We start from the raw sequence: 11,551 nt of genomic DNA, 5'->3' as shown, positions 1-11,551 counted from the left end.
AAGTCATAGAAAGCCAGAGGACAAGTCCTTTGGACTTACAGCTGATCCTCGAAGTCAAAGACAAATTTTGCTTTAAAGAGTGAAACCTGTGTTTGAGATCTTTTCCCTGCAAGCGTGTTCTAGAGAAGCAACTAAGCAAAGACAGCGTGTTAGGCTTGCATCTCTTGGGAGACCATCAGGAATCGCTAAACAGACATAATAAATACTAGTGTTGGTCTGCACCACAGTTTTGGCATGTGCGTGCAAGCAGGTGTTTGGAAAGACCTCTTGGGAGAAGACAACTGTGCACACCTCATGAAGCCCCATGCAGGAAGATGCTAACAGATGTGCGTCTAAGCTCTGCTTTGCTTTGCGTGCCAGTTTTCCATCTACTTCATCATTCAGTTTGCTGCCAAGCTTGTACTGGTAGAAATACAAAGCTGATTGGTGTCACAGTGTCCTTGCCCTGCTTCATTTATCTCTGTAGGAAATTCAGTTTATAATTCCTCAGTTTGCAGTTAGTGCCCACATCTACACATGAACTCAGGCAAAGAATAAGTAATGATTGCAGAGTTAATTCTTTGGAAAAGTTCTGCTTCACGTATCTATTTCAATAAAACTATTGGGCTACATCCCAGATGGCTACGGTATTCCTCTTTCTACCAGGCACTTATCCAAAGTCTTACCCTGTGGGCAATTGCTCCAAGGGGGAGAAAGGCGAAGTCATCTTTCTACTCTTACATTGAAGCCACTCACATTTGCTCAGAGCTGCCATAAGCAGCTGGGTCCCAGCTGCAACTCTCTGGGTAATGCATCCCTTCTTGTAACAAAACAGGGAAGCCATTTTCCTTGCTGCCTTATAAAGGCATCGAGTGAAGTTAAACACAAGGCAGCCCCCCCATTGCTACTTCCCAAGAGTGTGCTTATTTAACCCAGGCTTAGCTTTTTTTGGGGGAAAAAAAGTAAGCAAAAAAGGAGTAAGCAGAGCAATGAGCGAGAACCTCAGTGGGACTGAGGTCTGACTCACTTTGTTGCAAAGGAGATTACAGCTGATCACCATGGATGCTGAGTCCTCCGAGACGTCACATATTTATTATTTATACCCAGAGACTGACATTCTGTAAAATGGAAATGGCCAATTAATCATAAGCATCTTTTGGCAAGCATTTACAAGCAAAGATCTTCAAGTCTTTATCCAGGCTAACAAAGCCCCAGTGGCTCCAGATGCAGATGATTAGTCGGATCTGATGATTACCTACAAGGGAGCTCTGTGCAGGCTTGTGAAGGAAATGGGGATTAAGGTTTATTTCAGAAATGATTAGCCAGTTTTTCTTTGAATGGTGGAAATAGCTCTGAGGAAACCTGGCTGCATGAAAGCGCGAAGTGGGGAATGTTTCCGTTTATTGTTTGTGTTTTTTGCCAAGAGAGCTACAAGACCCCGTTTATGCCAGACTGAGAGCTAATGGATAGGAAGATCACAGGTGGAGTTTCGTGGGTACAAGTGTCTTTAGTTTTACTCAGACTGTGCAAGGGAACAGCGTGCTGTACCTGGGGCTGGGCACACCAACCTTCCTGCAAAGCAGAGGTTCCTAGTTCACACCTGAATTAGGTTTCTCTGAGTAACACTTGCAATTCCTGCTCTAGCTATGAGACTTTAGACCAAAGCATGGGATTCAACTTTTATGTCAAATCTAGGATTTGGAGAGGACTATGAAGGGTTTTGTGTCAATATTCTGTGCCAGCAGGAAGGCCTGGGGTTTTACGTCGTAACCCTGGCATAAAAATAAAATGTTCATTGATTATGATGCCTTGCAAAATGCTTTTCTGATGGTGTGTGAAAAGCCATTGCTGATGAAGTTGATCAAGTCTTGTTTCTCTGTCCTTCCCATTTATGTGTACATGTGTGCACATCTCCTGTGTTACGACTGCAAACTATGTCAGAAATCAGCTGGGGTGGGGGATTGCCCGATTGCTTCTAGGGACTAAGGTAGCATCAGGAACATTAATAATAATAATAATGATAATGGTAGTAAGCAGACCTGATTTCCTTGGCTGATTAATCTGAAATCTCCTTAGAGACATTCAGGAAGAGAACGCATGGCTTTCTGTTGCAGGCGCTGACTGGGTTTTTTGTCTACTGGTTTCCCATAAAATGTTTGTCACATTGCCAAGCTGCTCGGCTCCTTTGATATGCAAAGTGATTTGAAGAGAGAACCCCTCAATTTCCAATATTGCCAAAGCATGGCGGTGTTGTAAGGAGGGGAAGGGGATTTTTGTCTTCAGACATCAGTCAATATAAAAAAGGAATGCTTGTGTTTGCAGGGCCAGACTTCTGGTACAAGGTTTTTGAAGTGTTCTTGTGAGATTTACTCTTTTGTAGCCATACTAGTATCACCATTTTGCACTCTGTTTTGAGAATAATTACAGATGATAGGGTGATTGAGATACACTGAGAATGAAAAGAACACTGGTAATGATATTCTCAAAGGATACAGGGAAGGTAATGCAGAACAAGAAGTACTCAGTATATGTGATGAAATATTTGCCATTCTCTGTTCATCTCTGCTGATGATTTAATATCCAACAGGTGCCAAGATATACGTGATATAGCATCTATTATATTTGGACTTTTTAAAATCAAATAGCCTGGATGTAATTTTGGTTCACAAATTCTCTCTGTTGTTAATGTTGGGAGAAAGCTACCGTTGTGCCAACGTTTAATTAAATAATCCTGTCCCACTGGTGATCCATGGGCAGAATGTGACTTGTGAGACACTTCTATCTGGCCCAAAGCCCTATCCTGGTGGTGAAGGAGAATGGCTGCTCCCTCACGCTCAGCAAACATGTCCTGTGGGACCCCCGGGCACCAGGAGGAGGAGGCTGGAAAGCCCCGGGTGGATGGGCCCAGTGGGGTGGGGGACAGACGGGGTGAGTCAGGAGGTGCTGGGAGACAGGAGAGGACAGGAGACATGCCCTGCTGCTGCCTCTCCTCAGGGACCTGAGGAGACCACCCAAAGCAGGCTTGTCCTTGGCGACGCACGGCTCACCCTACGGCCAAAATCGCAGATACAGTCATGCCTGCGAGATGTGGCACTTTGAGGGAGGCTGATGGGTGACCTGAGGGGAACACCCCACATCTCCCTTCCCTCTCACCCCACTGGGCCATACGCAGCCTGGCCATCCCCTGCAGCCTGCTCAACTGCCTCGTCCCAACTGGAGGCCATGGCTGAGGAGGCCGCGTCCCTTCACAGCGCCGCCTCGCCCCGCTTCGCCGCCGCGGGGGGCGTGTACCCTCCCCGCTGCTGGAGCCCGGGAACGGTACAGTGCCGGCACGGGGACCCCTCAACGCCTCTCCCGTCGCCCGCCCTTTGCCTCGGTCCCGCCCGCGCCGCCGCCGGGTGGCGCTGCCCCTCCCGCGGAACGCCAGGCGCCGTCGCCATGTTCCCGGGGGGGACGAGGAGCGGACGGGGCGCGTCGCCGGCCGGAACGCTGAGCGCGGCGCACCGCGTCCCGGAACGAGCGAGATGGCGCGCAGCGGCAAGGTGAGGAGAGGGGAGAAGAGCGGGCGAGGGCGTATTTCAGTATCTCCATAGCCGGGCCGGTGTGGTGGGGACGTGCCTCAGGGGGTGCGGTGCCATGGAGAGGTTGCTGCCCGCTTAGGCCTGGCCGCGGCTAAGTGGGGGAAGAGGAGCCATGACAACGGGGTGGGGGTTTGCACGACCCCGTGGGGGGTTGTTCCGGTAGTGCCTTCCTGTGAGCTGGACGTGGCTGGTGCTCACCTGAGGGAACTGGCTGTGCCGCCCTCAGGCCCGGCCTGCCTTCAGCGAGCTGGTCGCGGCCTTGGTAACGAGGGGCGCCACAGCCAGGGCTGCAAAACCCGTCCCCGAAACCGAGTGGCTCCTGTCTGTGCCGGCCGCCGAGTTGCTGCTGGTACCGAGCCGTCTGGTTCTAAGGGACTTCAGCGACCCTGCCTCAGGGGCAGCTGCGGGTTTGGGCGCAGTGCAGCTACCACAGTAGTAGTTAGCGTTGCTCTTTCTAAAATAATCTTAGTAAATGGTTTTGCCCTGTTAAAAGCAGAGTTTGTTTGTCTGGTATGTTTAAGGAATCCTGTTGGTGAAAGCTGTGTTAAGGTCTCTTCTGCTGCAGGGCAGTCTAGTGTCTGTTAAACGCAGGCTTTGTCTGTGCTGCAAGCCAAAGTGCTGCTGTAGGCAAATCTCTCAGCTTTATTATAACTAGCTTCAGCTCTAACTGAGAGGTTAGAGTTAAAGGCAGGCTCGTTCTGTTTTCACCCTTATCAGTACTTAAGCAAAGCAGATTATTGTTAGCTCAGGTGTGACAATGTTGTCCTGCAGTCACACATGCTGAGCATCTTAAATGCCTTGCTTGGTATTCTGCACATGAAAATGGCAGTAGTGTATGCTCAGAGGGGAGATGCACAGAGGTTAACAACAGATGAAGAGACATAAAGAAGAGGATTACCAAAAGAGAGAGCTGCCCTCTTCCTGAAGGAGGATTCCACATGCCTGAATAGGCACCAGGCTTGGAGTTTGCTGCCTTCCAGAAGAGCATGTTAGCACTTGACACTTGATCATTTTCTCTCGAGCAAAACAGCAGCTCTTCCCTTCTGCACTTGTTTGGTTTCTTTGCTGTCATCTTGCCAGCTGTGAAGAGCATTTTACTGTTTTGGACAACAAGATTAATTCAGCTGCCAGCCGTTGTATGTCTTGAGGCAGGACAGCAACAAACTGAGGGTCTGCTGTTGCTGATACTGGTAGAGTAATTCCTCAGGCTGGCAGGTGAGCAGTAACAAGGCTCTTGTAAGAACCTAGTGCAGCCTCAGTTACTGCCTCTATTCCACTCTAAGCTTCTGCAGAACCTATTTGCCTCAAAGGCGTTAATTCCTGGCTCCCAGGCAAGACACTAGTGGAGGCAGAGTATGACCTGCTGGACGTCTTGTGGAGCCCTGTTGCTGGGCCTTCTTTCTTCCTTCCTCTTGTCCTGTCCTGGGAGGATGCAGGGAGTTAAACCAGTGCTTGTTAAAATGACAGGGGAGGTACACAGTATATTTTGGGAAAAGGTGGAGGATAAGAAAATAGCTTGAGAGTTGCTAATACAGAGAATTAGACAACCAATCTGGGCAAATTATTCCTATAAATTTGGTATTAAGAATAATCTATTTGGGTCAACCAAAAGAATCAGGTTCTTTTGGTTGATGTTTAAAAAGGTACTTGGAGTTATTTGCATGGTCATATGCAAAAGAGCTTTGACCAACACCTTTTCTTTCTGTTCATCCCTTTTATTTTGCAAAAGCAGACTGTGCCTCTCATGTTGCTTGATTTTCAATCTTCTGATTTGTTGCCCACGTCCTTTTGGCAGCTTCATAGAGAACTGGATATATTTTGTATTTTAAAACAAGGTGACTGGCTCCAAACTAGGTAATGCCTAACCTTTCTTGGTTCTGGCAAACAATAATTTTTTGTATGCAGTGTAATTTAAGCTACTAGCTATCCACTAGGCGAGATTTTGATGTATATTTAAAGATCCTTGCTTTAATCAGTGACAATAAATTTGATCTGGCCTTTTGTCAGTGTACTTGAAGATGCAGGGCATAATTTTGCTGAATTCCTCTTGTAGCTTCATTCAGCTGGATGATAAAATTACTTAAATTAATCAAGGTAAGTAGAGTCTGTGGAAGAACTTTAGAGGAACTTAGCAAAACCAGTTGGATGGGCAATACACTGCAGATAGTATTCATTATTAATAGATGTTGAACAAGAGAGCAATTTTATTCATGTGTTATATAAATAATTATAATAAATCAATTAAGGGGAAGACTTGGGCACTGTTACATGTAGATAAGTTAAAGCAATGATCAGAAATGCAAACATATATGCTAGCTTGTGGGATTTAAGCCCCTAAATTGAAATCGGAATTCATCCTTCTGAGGCGTTGAGAGCACAGCTGCACACCGCAGGCACTGGTGCTCACTGCAGAGACACCTCCAGTTGCAATGAATGTTCTGACTCTGCCTGGAAGCCGTAGGAATGCAGTCATTCTTATGTTTTTGGGTTACACCAAACAGTGGTCCGCAGCTATTGCAGACTACTGTGAGGAGTGGATGTAGCTGTAGAGCTTAGGGAACAAGCTTGTGTCTCCACCTTGTGTCGTGCTGATAATTGTCGACTGAAATATCTCTGGTTTATTTCCTAGTGTAGAACAGCACATCACAGAATTGAACAGAAATTGCCCCTCTTGACAGATTATTGTGTAACATAGGATTTTTTGTATTTTCCACTGAGATGCCTGGAATGTGGTACAGAATTAAATGATTCTCAGTTCAGTGCAATTGTACTGGTTCTGTACTCCACCATTGTCTCATATTAACAGTTGCTGTAAAACAAACCAATAGTGACGTAGTTTGATTTTTAGGTTTTGTATGTTCAAGGATCTGAACTAACCTTTTAAAGTAATTATGCTTATATTGGCACTTTTACATTCTTATTCAGTATTATCTTTCCTTTTTAGGCAGCCATAGTGCTGTGCCTGGATGTAGGCTTTCCAATGAGCAATTCTGCCTTTGGTGAGGAGTCTTCACTTGAACAAGCCAAGAAGGTTATGACGAAGTTTGTTCAGCGACAGGTATATGTGACTTTACATGGAATTAAAACCTGTTAAAAGGAGAGGAAGCAATGACATCTGTGAAATATTTTTCTCATTTACTAATAGTCGAAATAAATGAGAAATAACTAAGAATTAGTCCATTTTTATGCACTAGTAAAAGTGCTCTTTGTCTCAGCCGTACTTTTGTGGAGATGGGGCAGTTGGATTTGCAACTCTTTAGGGCAGTAGAAACTTTGAGGGGGGGAAAAAGTACTCTTTCTCTAAAATGTTTCAGCCTTCGTAAGATTTACCGTGTTGAAAACTCATTTCAGGGGCTGAGTCAGCCAATTTTACTTGTTTTATTCCAGATAGCCTCATGTCAGTCTGTTGGTTTAATTATATATAAATTAGTGAAGTCTCTGTAAGGTTACATTTTGGTAGGATAGCAGTGAAAAAGTAAGAAAAAGTAGATACACTGTAGTTGACACTGTTTCAAAATAAGTTCAGCTTGCTCGAGTCTACCTAATATAGTTGTGCATGAATCTACCTGTGTTTTTATACCTGTCTTGTATTTTCTGTTTCCAGGTTTTTGCTGAGAGTAAAGATGAAGTTGCTGTAGTTTTGTTTGGCACAGGTGGTACTAGGAATGCCCTCGCCAGCGGGGATCAATACCAAAACATTACTGTACATAGGTCACTAATGCTACCAGATTTTGATCTGCTGGAAGACATTCAAGATACAATTAAACCAGGCTCAGAACAAGCAGACTGTATCCTTTGGTTGTAGAGCACTTCTTGAACTGGTTCCGCTACATAGGAGACAGGAAGTTAGTGTTGTGAAATGGGCTCAGATTTGCCTCCAAAGTTATAACTACTGTTGGAGTTCAGTTAATTTGTGGTTGTAAGTTTGCTCGAAAGCAGATTTGCTGCTTCTTGACATTCTTTTAGGCTAGCAGATGGAGTCTTGGCCTTAGGGAATTGTTGCTTTTATGAAGTGTTCTGTTAATTAAGGAGAACAAAGGTAGCAATAATATAATTTTAGGCCTCAAATATGGCAAGTGTTTGTAAAAATGGTGTTGCAGAACTTGGTATATACTTTTTTTATCAAATAAAAATATTCTTTATGAAATGTGTCAGCAGAAGTACCAGAAGCTGGACAAAGCAGAATAGAGATTTATCAGATTGATTTCTGTACAAAGTATTTCAAACATTGCCAAAAGTCACTTGCTGGTGTGAACGTTGTTCATGTTTGAATGTTTTCTGTTGTTAGCTGCATAAGGTGAGGAATTTTAAAAGAAGGTGATCTATATAATGTCCCTCTGTGTGTTTCTTTTACATACTGTTCCAACTTCCCGTGTTGTCTTCCCTCTTTTTGGCCATAAAATGACTGTTGTGAGCTCTGTTCAGACTGTCAGAGCTGTTTTAGAGAAGCGTGCAGCCAGTCAGCTGTATCTTAGCAGAAGCAGAGTCATGTTCCTTCTTCAGTGGGTGGGCAGGTTTGTGTGCAGTGATAAAAATACGTTCCCAATGAAAATTGTAGTGAGGAAGAAACCATCAAGAGATTGCCAGATGCAGATATTTTGAAGGAAAACTTGCATGCGAAAATGGGAGCATGTATCGAAAGTATAAGTAAATTTTGTTTGTGGATTCAAGGTAACATTGTAAAGATTAGATTGCTCTTTCATTGGACTTGAGCCTCCTCATTGATGGTTAAAAGATTGAGCCCTGAAGCAGTCTTTTTTACTTTTCCGTCAGATAAATGAGGAAGAGACAAGATCACAAACCAGACAAGTTCCATAGGAACCTCTTCACCGCAGATATTTGAAGAGTGCTTGTCTCAAAAAATTGTTTGCTTGTTAACTAATGTGCATGTTTGTTTAGGAGAGAGCGAAAACAAGATTGTTTCACAGGAAAAACACTTTTGTGACACGATTCATGTTCTAAATGAGATTTTTCTTAAATTTGCTAAGTTCTGGATGCAATTATTGTGTGTATGGACCTACTTCAGAACGAAACACTGTGAGTGGTAACCCAAAGCCTTTTACAGAATTCTTGCCTTGTGTTTTGGAGCTGATCTGATTTCTTGTTGGTATTACGTTTCCGGTATTGTGTAAATATGGAAAATGTGCTTTTTAAAAAAAAAAAATAATAAAAACAAACCACCTACAAAAAACCAAACAACACACTAGAGGAGTCTGTCCCTGAAGAGTTCCCAGGAGACATCTATCTTCTTTGGATAATCTAAGAGCTTTCTGAATGAACTGGGAACTTTGCAGTAGATTTGTGAGAATATTAATGCTATTATACAAGGCACAAAGACTTCGCTTAGTGTGATCTGTTTTCAGAAAACATTAATTCAGATGTTAAAATGCCTAGAAAAGGGCTACTGGATTTATAAGGGTGATGGCATATCTTACAAAGGAAAAAAGAAAACAAGACTAGAAAGGTGAGTTTGTTCAGCCTAGCAAGTTAAAAGTTGTTGGAGATAAGGTGCTGTTTGTAAATGTGCAGGCTGTGGGACATAAACATGCAGTAGGAAAAAACGCTCTTTAAGCGGAAAGAAAATGTTGGCACAGTGTTAGGAAGTTGTCAATGAATGTATTTAGGCTGGAAATGTGACTGTTTCTAAGACTCAGTGGACTGATGGTCCAGGGAAAGGAAAATAGCCTTACTTCCTCTCAAAATGGAGATTCAACATGTTGTTAAAAAGATTATATGATCTAATTGTGAATGCAGAAGACTAGACTTAGTAATGTAATTTGTATTTTTATGAATAAAGTCTAATCAGCGTGGAAAGCTGTATCCATTTAACAGTTAAAACTGAGTTGTGAATTAAAATCACTGTATTTATGTCAGTATAACCTTGAACGCTTATAGACCAACTGCATTTGTTACCTTGTGGGTAAGTTGCTCGTATGCACCAAATCCTTTCATACGGAGTTTACATTCAATTGAGAAAATACTATTGGGTAAAAGTTCAAGAAAATTGCTCATGTACTTGACTATCCAGATAAAAACTATATCCATTTAACTGAAGTTTGTTCTGTAGCTGGCAGAACTTTCTGATGTTTATTGTTACTACTTCTTAGCTTATTAAGCAGGCTTTTAAGTTCATCTTATGCAATGAATCTACTTAATTAGCTTACTAAAATGGAACCCCTGCCAGCAACACTAACTTAAAATACATTTTCCATTTTCACAAGGACAGACTTACAGCTGCAAAGGAAATATCCAGTATAATCAATAAATAGCCTAACATATTTTATTAGCATTTTATCTGCATCGGTGAAATTGGCAGAATCCCATTCATTTATATGTAGATAGTGATTTATACAGTCCCAGGGCTAGAGCCCTCAGTTTTAGGGGTAGGAGTGAGTAGGGGGCATCATAAAGATAAAAATTACCATAAATAATATGAGCAACGATAGAGTAAGTTCTACCAAGTAGGTTTGTTTATTTTTTTCTACAAGTGTATTACTTTGGTAAAACGTCAATTTTGTAAGGAAAGAATTAGAAAAGGTCTTCTAGATAATATTTCCTATATATCTAAATGTTCTTTTTTGTATTTTAAGAGGAAAGAAATATGAGAAGAGACACATTGAACTGTTTACAGACCTTAGTAGTCCTGTCAGTGAGGATCAGCTGGAAATTATCATTGCTAACTTGAAGAAAACAGGAATTTCAATTCAGTTTTTGTAAGTATGGAAGTGGCTGTTACACACTATGCCATTTTTGAAAGGGAAATTATTATTCTTTCTTAATAATGATCTTGAAGGAACTGGTGATCTGTTGGTGTATTGTTTCTATAGAGGCGGACCAGTATGTAATATGATCTTTATGAGTACTTATATCAATTACACATGCTGTGAATTCCGGCTATGAACCAAGTCCCCTTGATTAAGTGATGTGCAAATACATGTTAAGATGATGGCATCTTCTCTGGTTAATCTTATAGCTTAGAGCCAAAATCTAAAACAGGAGACAAAAGATAAGCAGAGAATTGGGAAACAATGAGCCAGAAATAGCCTCAGCAGCAGTGGTTTGTCACAGCAACAGCCTAGATTTTTTTAGGTGAGGGAGTTACTGGGAACAAATAATAAGGTAATGTTGCAGATGTTTATAGCCTGATTTGTGTCAGTAGAAAAGCATGTCTGAGGAGACAGGTTATATGTTCACAGTGATGAGCTTGGAAAACGGAAGTGGAAAACGGAAGCAGTATCTTAAGTGTTCTGACAGAAATCCCTTGGTTGTCTTAGTATAGGCATTGATCTGAAGAATCAATGGTGGACTGAGATCTGTGTTAGTTGTTGCACATGACTGTAACGTAGGAAGCTGTAGGCCTTCGCTTATTTAAAAACAAAACTTTGTGTGAATGTTAATGTTTGCTGTTTATAACAAATAATTTCACAGAAGAAAGTTAAAGCGGGAGTTTTACTTCTGACCATTTTAATATTTACTGTCACCTAGATCCATCATTCTCTAAGGAACAATGCTGTGAACTTGATAAATTCATTAAAGCCATTTGCAGACCCACCTGCAAGACAACAGAGGGGTTAGGTAGGAAAGCATGACTGAAAATCATGGAATGATCCTCCACAGAAAATTTCTTATTTTGCCCATGCGCAGGAGAGGCTGAATGTGACAACGTCAGACTGCTCTCAGGTTCTGTCTACACAGCAAGAGAAGGTGTGTTTGCAACATGCCTTGAGATGCCCCTTCTAGGTTATTTCATAGGTTATTTCAGCTATTGCTAGCACTGGAGACACAATTCCGTGAACCTGAGTACATGCTGCCAGCCACAGTACGTCTTTCAGAGACCTGGCATTTAGCCCCTGCTACCTTGTCTCCATACCTGTAGTTTGCTGTGCAGACTAGCACAGGTGCTACTACCACAAGTTAATGTTGCAGTTTTATTCTGTGAGATTTCTGATACAACTTCACCTTTTCTTTGTCTGTAATGTAGCAAAGGAAAA

General features: G+C 42.4%; 1 protein-coding gene across 3 annotated transcripts in view; it reads left to right on the top strand.

Moving 5' to 3' along the window:
• The first annotated feature begins 3,411 nt into the window (after positions 1–3,411).
• XRCC5 (X-ray repair cross complementing 5) overlaps positions 3,412–11,551 on the top strand; it is a 53,666-nt gene continuing 45,526 nt past the window's right edge. The window contains exons 1-5 of one of the 3 annotated variants that reach the window (XM_074594381.1): positions 3,412–3,521; positions 6,505–6,618; positions 7,165–7,348; positions 8,549–8,597; positions 10,151–10,273. In XM_074594381.1, coding sequence (XP_074450482.1) covers positions 3,504–3,521; positions 6,505–6,618; positions 7,165–7,348; positions 8,549–8,597; positions 10,151–10,273 — 488 coding nt within the window. In that variant the 5' untranslated portion in view covers positions 3,412–3,503. Of the gene's footprint in view, positions 3,522–5,623; positions 5,655–6,504; positions 6,619–7,164; positions 7,349–8,548; positions 9,025–10,150; positions 10,274–11,551 lie in introns of those variants that run through there. The other 2 variants (XM_074594380.1, XM_074594382.1) reach the window with 2 other exon arrangements.

Source organism: Larus michahellis, chromosome 7 (assembly GCF_964199755.1).
Source record: "Larus michahellis chromosome 7, bLarMic1.1, whole genome shotgun sequence".
NCBI classification, from domain to species: Eukaryota; Metazoa; Chordata; class Aves; order Charadriiformes; family Laridae; genus Larus; species Larus michahellis.
Note: the sequence above shows the minus strand (reverse complement) of the source record. Positions and strands in the feature narration are given on the sequence as shown.